At 40.4% G+C, this 18854-nt stretch overlaps 1 protein-coding gene across 2 annotated transcripts in view; it reads right to left on the reverse strand.

Moving 5' to 3' along the window:
• VPS13C (vacuolar protein sorting 13 homolog C) overlaps positions 1-18854 on the reverse strand; it is a 193033-nt gene that overhangs the window by 56485 nt on the left and 117694 nt on the right. For both annotated transcript variants that reach the window (XM_075531422.1, XM_075531423.1), the window contains exons 42-51: positions 18264-18367; positions 17710-17877; positions 15799-16103; positions 14713-14860; positions 13575-13725; positions 10824-10933; positions 9162-9331; positions 4739-4983; positions 3182-3411; positions 1600-1692 (exon numbers count right to left, since the gene is read on the reverse strand). In XM_075531422.1, coding sequence (XP_075387537.1) covers positions 1600-1692; positions 3182-3411; positions 4739-4983; positions 9162-9331; positions 10824-10933; positions 13575-13725; positions 14713-14860; positions 15799-16103; positions 17710-17877; positions 18264-18367 — 1724 coding nt within the window. The remainder of the gene's footprint in view (positions 1-1599; positions 1693-3181; positions 3412-4738; positions 4984-9161; positions 9332-10823; positions 10934-13574; positions 13726-14712; positions 14861-15798; positions 16104-17709; positions 17878-18263; positions 18368-18854) is intronic.

The raw sequence follows: 18854 nt of genomic DNA on the forward strand, positions 1-18854 counted from the left end.
ACTAACTGAAGATGTAAACACACTTAATTCATGGCTAAGGAAAGCAAAGAAGCAGAGAGAAAGTACACGAAAGCGCGTGTCAACTAGCTTCATAATGGACTCTGCTCTCTGCTCTCTGCTCACCCGTCACTGTGCGGTCGCTCGGCACTGATGGTGCTTTCTCATGGGCACTCGACAGCCCCTTGCTGACCTCCATACAGACAACAACACAATGCCCCACACCCACGTGTGGGCAAAGCGTGGCTATGCTTAAAATCTTCCACAGCCCCCCACAAATTTCAGGAAAAAATGGAAATTCTCTTATCTTAATGCACAAAGCTGTTGTGGCCTGATGCCTCTATTCAGTCAGTTACCCAAGATTCCCCCAAATCCAGAAACACTGGACTAACTTACGTAGAGTCCTTCACTCTCCACTCCTCACAACCCCAGTGTAAAGAACACACTGTGGAGGCATGAGGATTTCATCACACAAGAGAGATCTAGCATGGGCTGCTTCCGGGATTTCCTTGTTAGCTAGGTCCTTCTATTTCCTTGCTTCATGTCACCCAGAGTTAGGGACTCGGGTGCCATAACCGCACCACACCGTTCTCTCCAGGCATGCATGTGGCTAACCTTCTAAAAGGCCTTAGAGAATTTTCCCATCTCTCGGTCCTTCTGTGTATTGTTGGCTCTGTCTGAGTAGCCTCTTCCCTTCCTCCTTCAACTAACAACTGCACTTTCAAAATTCCATCCAGCAACCTCTCCTCCAGACAGTGTCTTATGATGTCTTCTTGGTCTGCGTTAGAGGCCCTTCTCTGTGGTCCTTGTAGACTTGATTTCTGCATGCTCCAAGCACTAAAACTGCAATCGCTGGTTTACGTCTTCCTCTTACACTATTCTGAAAGTTCCTTAAAAGCAAGAACTATGTATCTCCCAATGCCTTGCACGGGACATATTTTTTCTTCGTAGTAAGAAAACTCAAAAATGTTTATTTGATGCATAAATAAATTTATATGCAAATACATGGGAGGATAATCCCTCCACCACCTAAAGTGGTGCCTCAAAGGAAGTACAAGCAAACTCAAGTTTCCACCACCCCACCCCCCATGACTACTACTTCTTCTTTTGTACAAGTAAATCCCACTAATTTATTTCTACCAGATGCCAGTTCATTTTTATAACTATTTTGTAAGTCTAATAAAACATTCATCACATTAAATTCTGTCATATTACATTTCAAGTAAGAGCTTATGAAAATAAGCTAATGGCAATCTTGTCTTTCCACTATTTCTTCTTTTCTCCTCTTCTCCCATCTCTACTTGCCCCCAACCTGTCCTCCCTGACACACACGTACACACAAATACAACAGAGGATTAACTATTCTGTTCAGACATATATGTGTGTGTGTGTGTGTAAATGAAAATAAACAAATATTTGCATCACACAGAGAATTTTAATCCCAGCACTATTTAATTACCTACTATGGAAGTCACATCAAAAGATAAATAATCCTGTTAAATTTTCTGGGGGGGGGAAATACTATCTCACATAACTGGAAATATACAAAACTGCTAGAAAAAGAAGATTCATTTTCACCCACAGAACACAGTAGGCACTAACCTTAATTATACATTCTTTGACTGTAATTTTGATATTTTGTTTCCCAGAAGCCCAGGTACATTTTTCCATAAATAAAGAGCAAGGTTGTAAGACCTAGAAAGAAATAAATGAAATTCACATTCCTCAGTAATGTCACCTTTTCCTAAAACCCATTATATACGTAAAGTACACTTAGGAGAACCACATATTACGTAACTTGGAGTCATTAAAGCTAATCAAAAGACAAATTAAATTAGCTGAGACTCAATTATTTGGGGGCCTCTTGTGAACTATGGCAGATCTATACATACTGTTCAAGGAATTTTAGGCTATTCTAATCAAATCCCTTACCCTGAATGTTTAAATAATCTTATTTATTTACTATCAAGCATTCAAAATGTTTGCCTTTGCTAAAATATTTTGTAAATGGTGCCCATTTGTAAACTCTACTTTTAGAAATCTTCTCCATAAAAATACAGGAGATACATGAACTGTTTTCGGGTGAGTAGCCAGTCAGTCTTGAATATCATGTAAGGTCCATAAGAATAAATAACAAATCTTCCAACTCAACGGTGGTGTAGGGGGTTACACATTGGACTGCTAACCACAAGGTCAGCAGTTTGAACCCACCAACTGCTCCGTGGGAGAAATACGAGACTTTCTACTACTGGGAAGACGTAGTCTCAGAAAACCACAGGGCAGTTACTCTCTGTCCTACAGTGTGGCTCTCAGTCAGAAGCAATGTCAGTGCAGTGAATTTGATTTTGTTTTTTAAAGAATTTAGATGCTTTCATCTATGAAAAATATAAACAAAGCACTCTTGCACCTAAAATGAATGGGACTTTGTACAGGATACTGTTGCTCTATAAAAAAGTTAGGATGATCATCTAACTAATCAATTAATTAATGACCTTTCAATGATGTGTGACAGAAGATGATCCTACCAAATTATATTTCATTATAAAGTATGGATGAAGTCCAGAACTGCATGTCTTTTTTGTTAAGTTTGCCTACAAATAACATTTTAAATTACTCTGCAGACAAGCTGCATGACATGATAATCATTTTTACCAAAAAATTACCAATTTAACACTAAAAAAACTGTATGGAAACTGTGTTAAGTTACTAGAATTGATCTTTCGATACTGATGTGAAAACACAACTGAAGTTAACTTTCCCTTGGTTTTATTTTCTTAAATTGTTGCCATTTTTAAAGTTATCATATAGGAGCAGAAACAAATTTCTTTTGGTCACATGAATGCAATTTTTTGAATTCTAAGCTTAAACGATTTACTGCTCGTTCGTTCAATAATGCCTTCAGTATCCGTGAAAGAAGCCGGTGGGAAAGAACACCGAGCTGCGTGAAAAGTCCACTCTCTTCCAGAGCAAACACCGGCGTGGAAAGCTAATCCCAGCTCTCTCATGGACAGCCGCCACGGGCAAGTTAGGGAACCCCTCTGGAACTCGGCGCCCTTCTCCGTAAAACCACAGGTGGCCAGCAAATCAACTCTAAGTCCCGCAGAGCTCCCACATTCTGGGATTAAACAAATCAACCGTGTCTGCCATTCTTTGAGCCTGGGTTAGGCTGTCCAGTAGTTCTTACCGTAGTGATGTTTTTCCCTCGTTTTTCTCCGAGAAAGGGGCAGGCGAGCACTTTGAGCTCTCTCACAGATGCGTCCATCCTCTGCTCAAGTTTGGATGTTGACAGGGAGAGGTTGCACTGGAATGAGGCCATCAGGGCAGGAGCATCGGCCTTTGTCAGGTTAGCAACGAACACCACTTCAGGGTCTATGATCATGGCCTTTAAAGTCAGATTTGGTCTCACAGAGTCATCTGAAAAAACACAAAAGAGACCAAAAAGTTTGAAAGGAAATCTGGACACCTAAGTTCATGTTATCGTCCAGTTTCATCATAATGGCTATGACGAGCATCACATCAATAAGGCACTGTCAGGTAAGCCTTGGGCCAGTTACTGGGAGGCCAGACATTTAAATCTCCCAGTCATTTGCAGGGAGAAAGAAAAGGCTGTCTGCTTCTGTGAAGATTTACAGCCTTGAAAACTGCTAAGATCCCGAGGCATTGCCATTGGCTCTGGCAGAGGGTTTCCTTTGGTTTGGTATAGATAACTTAAGTGGCTGATGGATGGGAAAGCAGAATTTGAACGCTATTCATGACTTCTCTTTCAACCTAGCAGAAATAAACTCATTTTCAAGTTCCCTTTCATCAGAATTAAGGTGTGTCCGCATATACATCCATGAGTGTGCGTTATTTTATGTTACATTATGGTATGTGAGGTTGAAGTGTCAAGGAAGAGTAGAGATGGAAATATCAAGATGAAAACCAGAGACCTTGAGGAAAAGCAGAAGTCAAAGCTTACTTTGACTTCTTTACCAAGTTCATAGTCACTGCCATACAATCCACAGTATATACAGACTGCCATACAATCTACAGTATATAGATACATCAAATTGACATATGAATATATTTAAGAAACATTAAAGAAAAATGAAAACATAATTCAGGGCTTAGCAGTAAGCAATAGCTTTCCAAACTTAAACAGGGAGAAACAAAAGCTGGACACAGACAATTATAATTTAACATAGAAAGTCACTCATCTGCTTGGTAACACTGGAGTAAGGGAATGACAAAACTGGGAAATAGCGTCAGATTGCACCTACACCAGGTATTGCCACACTCTTCCCAAACTGTTCCAGATTGTTCCTACACCAGGTATTCCCAAACTGTTCCACAGAATGAAAGGACGGTCAGCTGGCATTAGAGTTGCTTCTTGGTTGCCCCTCCCAGGTTCCTAATTGCTTCTTTGTTTGTTTGTTCCAGTGCTTTTCAATATACTATAATTCTTCAAAATGCTTTCTTTAATGAAAACTTGCCTTATACAAGATGGGCTGCACGCCACTGACCTAGAGTAACACACTCTATCCCTGGATGAGTCGAAACCAGAGTAAAGGTTTTCTGACACCTCATGCAATGTAACAATAGTGTACCTTTCACTGACAAATATCTGCTTAGTAATATTTTTCCATAGAATATGTTTTAATTTTTTTAAATTATTTTATTTCCTTAAATTACCCTTTATCTTTTCCATGTTTGTTATTTTGTTAAAATATGGAAGTTATCTAGAAAAATAAATTCTGTTCACCTTTCTCTGACTTGATTCTTGCTGGAACAGTCTGTCTCGGTGGAATCTGGGTTTCTTTTGCCATATTTTCTGGACTCTGGGGCAAAGCTCTAATGAAGAATTCTGCCACCGTCACCAGAAACTCCACACTGGCACACACATACAGCTTGTCGAGAACAGCATCGATTTGACTTCCATTTTTGTCCTGTTTGTAGCCTACATCAATCATACTGCTGTGATCTTGGTCATTCTTCTTGTCAATCATTCTGGGAAAAAATACATTCCATTCATTATTTTAAATTCCTGCTAAAATAATTAACAAGATGAAAACTTCTCCAAACACCTTAATCATCTTTCATTCACTTTCAGTTTCTAATCTCCACAGGAAAGCAGTCAGTATGAACTAGAATCTAATTACCCAATTAGCAATCAAAACACAGTCTCCTGCTTTCCACAATTCCAGGATTGTGTTACTAGGCAATCGCTGAATACATTATCACACAATACCAGAAAAACAAACCATGAAACAGAAGTAAAGTTGGTCTACTTAACAAAACATATCAATGTGGTCCACAAAATTTAGAAAACAGCTGCTTTATATATGGTAGCCAACTAAAAAGGAGGGGGGGGAAGAGATAAAGAAAAAAATGGGTCATGGGGGAGCAGGGAACTAACCCACCCAAGGGGAGGGTATTGTTTATATCTCCACAGGGAAAGAGGGACCAGACTTCAGCCTGGTGCTCCAAGATGTGAATGCAAAATGCCAGCGTGAAGCAAGGAACCAGTAGAGAGATATGAGGGGCCATCTCCAATCCCAACTACATGGACAGCCACATCTCCCCCCAGAAGAATTTACTAGAGAGGCCAGCACTGAAGCTGCAGTTCAGGGAGAGGGACATGTCTGATCAAAGCACATGGGAGCAAATGAAGCGGGAAGAAGAGAGAGTGGAACATATCCTGGCCCACCAAGCCTTGAGGAGGATATCCCCGCTCAGAACAGCCAACCTAGAGAGAGGACCATATGGCTGGCCCCACTATGAGATACAACATCCCTCACTGACCCATAGCCCTACAGGGACAACACTGGTGACACAGTATGAGAATTGAGCCCGATCTGACCCCACCACACCGAGGCAAAACACTAAGGGCGTGCAACAGAGCAGCAAGGGGAGCAGAGCAAGGAAGTCCCAAGGGAACACCAAAAATAGACGTTGGGGCCAGGGCTTGACACCACGTCAGACCTGACAGGAAAACACTCCTAAATATCAACAAACAGACCTTAAACTATTTACAGGCTTTTCTCTTGTTTGTCATTGTGTTTTTTTTTTTTTGCTGTTGTTCTTTTGTTTTGCTCTGTCTTGTTTTTGTGCATATTATTATCTCTACAGGTCTATCTAGATAAGATAGGTTGGATGAATAGTCTGGAGGAGAAAACGAGACAGACAGTTCCGGGGGTAGGGGGTTGGGGAGACATGGGAGAGGGTGAGGTGGTGGAAAGGAAATGGTATTAACAAACCCAGGGACAAGGAAACAGCAAGTGATCCAAAATCAGTGGCAAGAAGGATGTAAGAGGCCTGGTAGGGCTTAATCAAGGACAATATAACCAATTACTGAAACCCAAATGAAGACTGAGCATGATAGTGGGACAAGAGGAAAGTACAAGGAAATAGAGGAAAGAACTAGGAGGCAAAGAGCATTTATAGATGTCTAAATATAGACATGTACATATGTAAATATATTTATATAAGATGATGGGGAACTAGATCTATGTGAATATGTTTATAGGTTTAGTATTAAGGTAGCAGATAAACATTGGGCCTCCACTCAAGTACTCCCTCAATGCAAGAATACTTTGTTCTATTAAGCTGGCATTCCATCATGCTCACCTTCCTGACACAATCACTGAAGACAAAGCGGGTACATAACAAATGTGATAAAGAAAACTGATGGTGCCTGACTATCAAAAGATATAGCGTCTGGGGTTTTAAAGGCCTGAGGGTAAACAAGCGGCCATCTAGCTCAGAAGCAACAAAGCCCACATGGAAGAACCACACCAGCCTGTGTGATCATGAGGGGCCGAAGGGATCAGGTATCAGGCATTAAGAACAAACATTCATATCATTGTGAATAAGGGAGAGTGTGGAGTAGGGACCCAAAGCCCATTTGTAAGCAACTGGACAGACATCCCTTTGCAGAATGGTCACGGAGAGGAGACGAGCCAGTCTGGGTGAAGTGTAGCAATGATGAAACATACAACTTTCCTCTAATATTTTTCATGCTTCCTCCACCACCCCACCCCCCCACACACACCATTATGATCCAAATTCTACCTTACAAATCTGGTTAGACCAGAGGAGGTACACTGGTACAGATAGGAACTGGAAACACAAGAATTCCAGGACAGATGAACTCCTCAGGACCAGTGGTGAGAGTGGTGATACCAGGAAGGTAGAGGGAAGGTGGGGTAAAAAGGGGGAACCGATCATAAGGGCCTACATATACCCCCCTCCATGGGGGATGGGTGAAGGGAGACATCAGACAGTGTAAGACATGATAAAATAATAATTTATAAATTATCAAAGGTTCATGCGGGGAGGGAGGGGAAGTCATAAGGAGCTGATACCAAGGGCCCAAGTAGAAAGAAAATGTTTTGAGAATGATGAGGTCAACAAATGTGCTTGACACAATGAATAGATGCATGGATTGTGACAAGAGTTGTACAAGCCCCCAATAAAATGATTAGAGAAGAGAGAGAGAGAGAGAGAGAGAGAGAGAGAGAGAGAGAGAGAGAATATCACTCTATAGGAAAAACACATACAATCTAAGGTCAAAAAGCATTCAATGTGATTCAACTCAGCAAGGGTTTCTCAAGTGTCTACAGTGACAGTTCTCAGGCAGCACAGCATGAGCTGTAAGAGGATGCTACCCTACAGGAGGTGGGCTTTATCTTTCTTGCCTGGGGAGCTACCCCAGATGGACACAAACTCTGCAAACCAGCAGAGCTAGTTTCAGCAGAGCACTCCTGCCTCCTTTCTTTCTCATCTCCCAGGAAAACAAAAGACTCACAATTTTCCAGTTTGCATTCAATACAGTTCAGGATTAAGTAGCAACATATTTTTTATCCAAAAGGCATCAAATTCAAAATAGTATGACCCTCATTATTTGAAAAAGGGAATAAAAATTAGATTATTAAAATTACATATTTCCCACTTTATAGTCAGGTGATATAATCTTTCAAAAATAGGTTCGTGCTATACTTGCTAGAGATCCCAATTCTAATAAGATGCTGAAAGAAATGTTGCAGACCTTGCTTGTTTTACGGGACATGGGCAAAATAAACTAGAAAAAGGACAGGTTCCTAACCTTACGTGCATGTGGTGCAGTGATAGTGTATGGCTCTTCTATCCACAGTCTCAGTACCTCCAGCAAATGACTGAGTGGGAACAAGCAAATAAGGTGTCAAGGACTCTGCAGATGTCACTGAGCAGTTTAAGTCATTCTGCTTGCTGGATATAAAGTGAGCCATCTACAACGCAGGTACAGAAAATCTCCTGACTTTCAAGAATGCAGAACCACCAGAGCAGAGCACGTCCCAAACCCCTGCACGTGGAAGCAGCAGCAGAAGACAGAAATGTGGGCCTCTTTGCCCACAGCAAGAGAAAGCTGAGTGTACTTGCAGGCAAGAAGCTAGCTCACAGAGTGGGGCACTCTTTGGGCAAATAGGGGCACTAAAGGAGCTTTATAACGGTTTCCCAAGGAGGGCAAAGTCCAAGGGGCAACAAGGTTGAGAGATCAAGGAATCAGAAGAAGATGTGCCTGTTGGCACAGCTAGGAAAAGGCGATATAAACAAAAGAACTGTATTCCTAATGCCTCCTACTCATGACTTGTTCTAATGTGTCCACTTCCCCAATAAACACTGATATTTGTAAGTACTGTGTGTGAGTTTTGTGTGGCAATGCAATGGATGATCAAATCCAGCAGATAACTAGATTTCCATGAGAGAGACTTGGAGACAGAATTCGGTAAAATGGATGGCAGTAGAGGAGCATGTCTGACCTCGGTCTCATAGAAATTGGCAATGAACTGTGTAGAACTGGATTGTCCTTCCCCTCTGTGCAGGTAGAAGAAGTCAGATATCACTTCCATGCCATTCCCCACCTTTTTTATATATGAAAAATTCAACTCTGCCTGCTAGGGGTGATTTAGAAGTACATATTATCAAGAAATTTAACCATTTAATCCTTATTTTTTTACTTCCCTTTTTAAGACAGTACTCTATTTTATTATTAAACCTCCATTAATTTAAACTTCCTTTCTTGATGCAATTCAAATCTAGAAGTATGAGCAGAAAACTAAGACTTCTCTTGAAAATTCCAGCCTAGCAATGCCCGGTAGCCACACTACGTGCTAAATAAATGAACAGCAAGTTCAGACGCAGCGCACCTTGATGTCGCTCTCTCAATGCCTTCTCTGAGATCATCGAGCGTGCACGTCTTAAGTTTAAGGCTGACGTTCATGGAACCATCTTTAAACATTCTCCCTGCTGAGGCCATAAGATGCAGTCTGAGTTCACCAATCCGTAAACGGTCATTATGAAATGAAAGCGTGGAACCCTGTGGGACGTTTTTCAAGAAAGAGAGTCAATATTATTTAAACTCTACTTGCCTCCTTTGACATATATTTCTTAATTTACATATTAAAGGCAAGCAAACTGAACAAAATTTTAAAGTTTGTGTGCTAATGGAACTGAGAAATAAGATACATGTGTCTCTGTGCATATGGACAAATAAAAACATGTGGCACATGTATGCTGACATTCAACAAGAGATGATAGGCAAAACGGATCTGCTTTACACTTCTATGTAAGTAAAAGCAATAAAAAATAGGGATTTTTTCAATTAAGTAATCAATCTAATAAATATCTCAGGAGCTCTTCAGTACAAAACAATGCGATAGGCACTAAAGAGTGTATGAGAAAGGTTAAGGCACGGTAGGTCATCTGAGTCAGCTTGGACCTAATTGAGGAGAAAAAAGAAATATCTTAAAAGTACATCATAAAGCGGTGTCATCAAATACTGTGTGATCAAATACTATGTGACATATCGTCATTACTTACTCTTATTTACATCCTTCCACCTTCCTGAAAGGATCTTAAATGGTTAGCTGAGAAGTATACATAGTAAAATCTCAGAGAGGGAGAAGAGTTCTTTGAAAACGGGGAAAAATCTAGGGCTTCAAATTAGTCCTGCCTGGTTGAGCTATGGCCCACAAAGTGAAACCAAAATAAACCCGAATTTGTAAAATGTGCACATACTAAGACAATCATCAGAATGGCAAAAATTACAGGCCAAAACCTGCAATAAACTTAATCTCCCTCTTAGCATGAGTTGTGTGCGGTGCTGCCCTGCTCAGAGACTACAGCTGACGGTACCACTCTGAATGTGGGTGCACTCCAAAGTCCTGGCAACAATTCAGACTTCTACTTCACACTGGTGGAAGGGTTTACCATGGAGTCAACAGAAACAATATCAATGATGAGTTATCATAAACTTGGAGAGCCCATGCTTCTTAAGTAGAGAGACAGACAATAGAATTATATAAAATTTTAAACCAAGAGTCCTAATTTTATATACAGTCATGTGCCGCGTAACATCCACTCAGGCAATGTCTAACTGCATGTTTATAATGCACATCGAAACACTTACTATTACTGTGTTATATTGAAAAATGTTTTAGTGTATCTGGAAGTGTTTAATGTTTTTTATACTTAGAACAATACACTGTACACTAAGATAAATATTTAACTGAGAGACAAACCACATATATTTAAACTATTCTGACTTACATACAAATTTAATTTAAAAATACACTTAGGAATAGAAATGCATTCGTTATCCAGGGACTGCCTATACATAATACAGTGTTAGGACAACATCCAAATCACATAGCATCCTATTCTATAGAACATACTGTCAACATTAAGCAATATGAGTGTACATATGAGTTTGGTAACAAACAGTCCTATCAAAAAATGGTATTATGAAACTGAATAATTAAGATCAAGCACGAAGGAATTACTTCTAACTGAACAAATTTCCTACATACCTGGTTGATATCATTATTATAAAGGATGATGGAGAGGGACTCAAAGTGAAAGTCAAATTGCAGCGTGACGCTGTGTTCCAGAGGCATCTTCGAGTGGGTCAGGTCTTGTTCTGATGGTTCAAACACGAGTGTGATCATTAAAATGTACATCGGAGAGGCTGAGAAAACAGCGTCTTGCTCTGAGTTTATCATCATGCTGCCTGTTGTCAGGTGCCTTCGAGCACGCTCTGACCCTCAGCCACGCTCTGTAGAGCCCAGGACACACTGGCCGGTCCAGCACCATTCCCACAACTGAGCCCTCGCTGTCAGTCTGCCTAGGGCTCTCTAAACCCTATCCTTTAGATTCTAGTATGAGACAACTGAGAGGAACAGAAATGGTCTATTCCACATACATTTAGTACAGGGGAAAGTGGCAGAGGTAGCCAATCCATAGAAAAATACAACATAAAAAGAGGAGTCAGGTCAGCATTGAAAAAGGAAAGCACTCCCAAGGAAGGCTGCGTGGCATCATTTACACTGATCGACTCTAACTGAAGACACAGCATCGTTGAAGACCATGAAACTGGAGCTCAGACGGCTAGCCAGTAACAGATCCTCTGTCATCCTAATTGTCTGTGTCACTTCTGTCACTCACCACTAGCTTTATAGGAAGAGCAGAACACAGCTCCATGGTGGTCATGCAGCGCTCAAACAGAGACTGAAGGGCAGCTTTGGAATTCGGCGGAAAGATTTCAAGAAGTCATTTCCCTCACCATTAATCGGAAATTTTGTAAACATGTAGAAATACTCTTCTTCCCAAGCCTCTTTTAAAAAGCGATTGTAGATTCTATTTAGAACATTGGTCATGATATGGGAAATACACTATAGACTCTCTATGACTTGGAATTGCCTTGATGACAGCAAGCAGGGGATTCTTACTAGTGATCATGCAGTTAATAACGAGTACATCATTTTTACCACACAAGTCTGTCTTTAAGTTGGAAAATGTTTTTTTTCCCTTTTCCTCTTTCCCTGAAGCTCATTTCCATTCCAGGACTCAGCAGCCTCAGCGCTCTCATATGCACTCTGATGTTTCCCAACTACTACATTGCCCTAGAGCCCCCACCAGGCCCAAGTGTTTGACAAAGGCAGAGTAAAATCAGAGTAGCAATCACATGACGCTTGCCCCTACCCACAGAAGCAGCCTGCGTATCTTGCATGTGCCTGGATGGCGGTACAAACCTGGCCTCTGGAGAACAAGCTAATCTCACCAAGTTCATGTGGCACTCACACCGTCCCCTTGACCCAAAACCTTATTCTGCAAATTGTTCTAGTTATTTGTTCACATGATTTAAAAACACACCTCGCCTACCCCTTACCCTACAAGAGTATCTTTCTTCCTCATGGAGCAGTTGTCCAAGACTGATACTAATATCCTTTTCACTCTTAACATTTTGAGACTTTACTACACTGTTGCTCAGTTGGCATTATCCCTCCAAGCAAACTACCTCGTGCCTGATGAGACAGACTCAGCATTCACAATTAATGACACGCAGGCAGCCTTTCCCAGTGTAGAGCACAACAGGTGTGCCTCCGTCTCCAGACAGCATCAAGAGGCAAATTAGTCTGGGCTCCAGATTCCTCTCATACACTTAACAGCTCAAAGAAAATTAAGTGCAAATATTAACATTAAGAAAAACCAAACCCATGACCATCAAATGCATGCTCACTCATAGTGACCTCCAGTGACCCTATAGGACAGGGCAAAACTGTTCCAGGTCGTTTCTTAGGACAAATCTTCCAACAGAGCAGACGGCCTATGGTTCTCCCACAAAGCAGTTGCTGGTTGTGGGATTATGAAGAGATGTTCCCCCAGCTTTCTCTCCCCCAGAGATATGCCAAACCTTAGAGGCTGTTTGCCAGCACATGGTGGGAGGTCAGATGCTTAGATATCCACTCTGAAGGCATTAAGCCACAATCTAGTCCCACCGCAGGCAGGTGGGGCCCACTCCCTGCTGTTAAGGACAATGGGCTACTTCTCCCTGAAGGCTCCACTGTAGGTGGGGTTCACACCCTACTGATAATGGTTTCCATGGAGAGCCAGAGAACAGGTCAAACCTGCTCAACAATATCCAAAGTTAGGCTGCCATCCTGAATCTAGGATCCGCCCATCTTGTCACATGTATACCCCCAATCCCTCCTCTTCCTATTGCTTGTATATCCCTAGATCAGCCCCCCTCCCATTACTGTATTACCTAGTACAACCCCTTCCTGTGATGTATGTCTTTACCTGTAATTAGTGGGCTTGCACGCCCTAAAGATATATAAGCCTTGGTTAGTAATAAAGAGGCTGTCGCTCTCCCTCTCCTCTCTCCCCTGGTCCTCGCTCCCCTTTCCCCTTCCCCTTGTCCTCCTTTCCCTCTCTCTCTCCTGCCCTCACCACCAAGAAGAGCTGAGGAGAGCATGCTACTATGAAAAGTGTCTGACTCCATCAGTTCAATCTCTCTTCTATCTCTCCTTATTCTCGATGATTTTATTATCTATCTATCTATCTATCTATCTATCTATCTATCTATCTATCTATCTATCTATCTATCTATCAACTGTACAACTGCGCCTATCCAACCTGTGATTAGTTGTGGGGGGCTGGCCTTCCCCAACACTGGGTTTCAGCAGCCAACATTCAGTTAGTCGCTTAACCAACTGCACTACCAGGGATCCTTATTAACACTCTTCTCCATACCTGAAGGACGATTGTTCATTGATTTTTACCTTTGAGGAGGTCAGATCCGCTTGGAACATCTTTTCTCACTCTTAGAAGCTCCTGGGTAGATTGTGTAGTGCTTGGCTGTGAAGAAGCTTCTCCAAGATTTTCCAGCAAAATTTTCATTAAAACTGCTAAGTCATCTTCACTGAGAGCAATCTAGAAATCATCATCACTTTGTTAATGTAACACAGAAAAAATGCAGAATATGATGTCCTGATTTATGGCTCCTCAACTTAACTGTTCATCTAGTTAAAAAGGAGACCATAAATACTGCATTTCACCTTTTATAGGATGAGACATGCCTTTGGCATAAACACGCTTCAGCCTCCACTCACATCATAGTCCCTGCTCCTGTCATTCGAACACTCTCCCCGCCTTTGTGGTTACTCTCTCTGTTCTTAGACCTATGCCTACCTCCCTCTCATCTCCATTCTACTTCTTTGTCCTCACCAGCTCTTTCTGCCCATTACTTACATCCCACTAAACTCAATAAAACTCAATACAAGAAGAGTGCTATCTGTTTCTGATCATCACCAAGAAATAAAAGATGGTTTCGGAATCGGTAGGTCTTCTTTCTCAGTACAAATACATTTGATTGACACTAAGCCTTGCTTAACCTACCAAGAGTAAAGTCTTCAAAAACAATAACATCTACACAGACTTTAAAAAAATTGAAACACACTCCAGGACGACAGAATCTTTTTTATCTCCTACCTTTATAAAAGAGATCAATGGTAGGGGGACGGGAAGAGCCCAGCACTTTGTCAAGTGCAGTAGTGGTGCAGTTTCGCAGCCTCCCTAACGTAAGTCCCCTAATCTGTACTGGGACAGCCCCGCCTTCCTCGCACAGGTTTTCTCCAGACGCCTCTTCTGGATGTCTCCGTGGCTGCGAGCTGCCAACCTCTTAGCCAATAGTCAAGTATTTAATAATGTGCACCATCCAATAATGACTGTCCTAAAACTTAGTTTTACAAATATATCACTAAAGTGATATTTTTAAAAGTACAGGAGAGTAGGCCATCTCATTTCCAGTTACCAGTATACCCTCTCAATGTGCCGCCGTTCATGATGTATATACTATAGCTTCACTTTCAGTGAAGAAGTCTATTCAGCATCTTTCATCAAGCTCTTCCAGGCTCTTACCTGCATAGGTTTTAGTTTTCCTTTGATCTCCATCCCTGGGATCTGCACATACCACGATGCTGCTAAATTCCGTTGTATGCATAAAAGCATGTTGACTGGTTTTAAAATTTCAATGTCATATTGTGTCGAGTCAGCCTGCAAAACAGTTCTAAAAGAAAAATAAGAACTTATTTTATGTTTTTTACATTTTAAAATGAAGAAAATATTATGCATTAGATTCTATATAGCACTTTGTTAAACACTGAAAGCTATCGAAATCCTTTAAACCATACTTCTTTTCACAAATCAATCTGAAGAAATAAAGCATGTGTACTTGCAGAGGAATTTAAAACAAAGCCTCAGAAACACTGACTTCAAAGACACAAATGCCATAAATTAAAACTACCATTTGAGTTACTTTCTTAGAAAAGATGGTTTGTTGTAGCAACTTGTAGGTCAAGGTTATGCAGACAAGTGCTCCATCTCCTGAAACTGGAGGAGAAAAAGGGCAAGTCTACTTAGTCTTTGGTATGTTCTTGGCTTTCTCCAAACTTAAGAGGATAAACTCACCAAACCTATAAGTTAAATAAGAATAAGGTAATCATCACATCTAGCTTGCCTGCCAACAATTATCTGGACTGGCAATTAATGTTAAGTATCTATTTTTGCCATTCCAATGTGTCAGTACATTTGGATCTTTTAACTGAGATGACTTACTGAAAATTCCCAAATGCAATCACTTATAAAAAAAACAACAAATAAGACATTGCATTTTATGATATTTCAGCCCATTGACCAAAAATAAAAGAAACAGATTGTACATAGTTATGAAACAACTGAACTCAGCATTGTAAATTATAATTTTATAATATGGAATTTTTCTGAAATGGAAAAACCACACTATTAATTTTAATAAGACAAAATGCAGATTCTATGAAATACACTACTTCTAAGTACTGGCTAAAAAACAATGTTCAAGGTTTCATAATAATTAGAAGAAATAGGGAATAAGAATCACGAACCACAAGATAAGTTTACCCCTGATGAGAATTCTATAAAGATTATATCTTGACTTAAACAATACGCAATTGGATTATGTGTGCATACCTGGACAGCTTCAACTGAGTGAGCTGTATGTTCATTTTATCAATGACTGGGGGAAGTGAAGAAGTTTCCACAGAGACCAAGCAAAATTTATTTTCAATCCTGATTAAGCCCAGGTCAGCTATCACAGCATTAGGTGACACTGAAGACTGAGGAAGGATAATAACTGGGGCTTTCAAATTGATATCCATCAGAAGGCGGAAACTCTTCTGAGCCAAGTCTTTCATGCCAGAAGCAGCTTTTTCTGCAGCCTGGGCTGTGGCTGCGCTCAGAGCTTCTTTGGCAGTTTGGAAATTGTTGAGGAAGTTCTGTTGGAAGAGATCGATAAAAGAGTTTTCATAAAAAGCAGACTTATTTCTAGAAGGAAAAAATGTTTAAAGCAAAGAATATAAAAGACATGTTATTCCTAATAAATGATGGCGAGGGTCAAGTCTAGAAAGATACATTCTGAGCTACTAACAGCAGTTTGTCTACAATGGGAGACTCCTTCACCTTTTATTTTATATACGGCAGATCTGTTTGTTTCTAACATTTTTTCAAATCTCTTTGATTAGTGAATGTTGGGCATTTTAAATGTAAATTTAAATGAAAAGGATGAAGAAGGAGCACTTTAATTCTCGCAGACCAGGTAAAATTTGTGATTCTGATTATAAGAAAAAAGTCTATTCTTGGAAACGAAGGATATGGACCTTATTTATAAAATTTCATGGTTTTGTTTGCTTCACTGTTTGTCTTTAAGTATATTCAAGTTGAGTAAAGGCAGTTAAGTCTCCTTGATCCTGCAATCCTTGAAAAAAGTCAAAACTTCTTTGTGTAGACTGTGGTTACCCTTCCACAAAACTTCAGCTAAAAGCAGTAACATTTCCCCGGTGAAAACAGATTATTTTTAGAAGCAATATTTTGATGTCCCTGCATTAACAACACAAGGCAATGTAATTCTCTTACTCCCAAATATTACTTTCCAGAAAGTGAAATATGACGGTCGAAGTGGAGAACCATACTCTGGACCCTTTGTTGAATGTGCCCTACTAGCGAGAGGCACAGGCAGACGGATATCCTTCAGCCTGCCATTAGAAATCCCTGGGAATCCCTCCGCCTGTCCCGCCCCCGGGACCTTGCTGATGAAGTTATGATCAAGGCTATGTAAGTTACAATGTTAGTTCTCAAATGACTGCTGTGCACCTTTTAAAAATGCTCTCAGCTACAAACGCTTAAGGTTATTTCATTAAACAAACAACACTGAAAAGTTCTAAACTAACAAATCTAGAACACATTTTTAAAATATAAAACCTTGAAAAGAAAGTTAAAGGACAGTTTATAAGCACCAAACAATTTTTTTCATTCATTTGGCTATCCATCATATAGATTGTTCTTAAGAATAATATTCAGGACCAGGGGTGTGAGGGGCGATACTGGGATTGCGGAGGGTGAGTGGGTTGGAAGGGGGAACTGATTACAAGTATCCACATGTGACCTCCTTCCTGGGGGACGGACAACAGAAGAGGAGGGTGAAAGGAGACACCGGATAGGGCAAGATTTGACAAAATAATAATTTATAAATTATCAAGGGCTCATGAGGGAGGGGGGAGCGGGGAGGGAGGGAAAAAAAGAGGACCTGATGCAAAGGACTTAAGTGGAGAGCAAATGCTTTGAGAATAATTGGGGCAGGGAATGTGTGGATGTGCTTTATACAATTGATGTATGTATATGTATGGATTGTGGTAAGAGTTGTATGAGCCCCTAATAAAAATGTAAAAAAAAACCCAAAACAAAAGGATAATGTTCTGTTCAGCATTTGGATATTTAGCCCATAGCCCTATTAGTAACAATGTTCTTATTAAGATCAGATGCATACACAACAATATTTAGGACCCAATGATAAATAAAAAACATTACCCAAAAAAATAAACTTACCAAAAGTGACATGAAGAACTTATGAACGTAAACAATTTGAATGCAACCCACTTTGAGACTGAGTTTGCCATCTACTTTAGACATGTCAGCATAGGCCGTTCCTTCGGTGGTGCCGGGATAGAGAGTCATTTGGAATCTAAAAACTTCATCTCCCAAAATAGAGACAGCCTGAAATTAGAAGTGGTTATTACCACTGTAGTCTAGACGTGGTCCTTTGTTACAAAGTCCTTGATCTACAAAGAAGCAACATTCAAATTCAACACGTTTTTGACTAGAAAACATTAACTTGCCAGCAACTGTCTCCTGTTCCATTTTTTTCTAAGTTCTCCCTATGGAAAATGTTAATTACTCAATTGGCCAGAAATTGCTTCCACTGTGCACGAAGGCACCTAGGTTTGTATGCGCTGTAAAAGCAAAACAGGACCATTCTCAGCTCCACTCCCTAACAAAGTGCCTAACACAGGCACAGAAATCCATTTTCTACTGAAAAACTACATCGGCATATCAAATCATAGGGGGAAATTAAGTTCAATATAGACACGTGTTTTAATCACCTTTTTATGAATGGAGAGTGAATCAACATCTGTTACTATGATATCCTTCAGCCTGGCGAACACAGCAGTCTGCTTGGATGTTGTAGATACAGAGGCATCCATTCCTATGGAAAACATAGTATTTACAAACTTTTCACTCAACCTAAGCGGTATTTAAGTTCAGTAGTGTGCTCCCAAAATAAAGGATGAAAAAAATTATTCACCAATGACCATACCTTCCCAAGCAAATACTCTGTAATGTTGTTTTAAAGAAGCTGATTGTGTTTAGCCCTCTTTAAACTGTTAACTATGGACAAAGCACTTTTCTAAACAAATTTAAGTAAGTATAATAAGTCTGAACTAGCCTTATGGACAATAATTATCATCTCCATTTCTCAGAGGAAAGATCTAAGACACAAACAGGCTAATTAATTTGCTCAAGGTCAGTCAGCAACCATGAGAGTATGAATTTGGATCTCAGCAAGCTCGTTCCAGAAGTCATAGTACCATCTGAATTATTATACTACGCTGCCTTATTCTGACATCAAGCTGGTGATGAAGAAAGCTTATAGAACGAATAAATAGAAGGGGGGCAAGATCTCCCTGGGGGGT

Source organism: Tenrec ecaudatus, chromosome 14, assembly GCF_050624435.1.
Source record: "Tenrec ecaudatus isolate mTenEca1 chromosome 14, mTenEca1.hap1, whole genome shotgun sequence".
NCBI classification, from domain to species: Eukaryota; Metazoa; Chordata; class Mammalia; order Afrosoricida; family Tenrecidae; genus Tenrec; species Tenrec ecaudatus.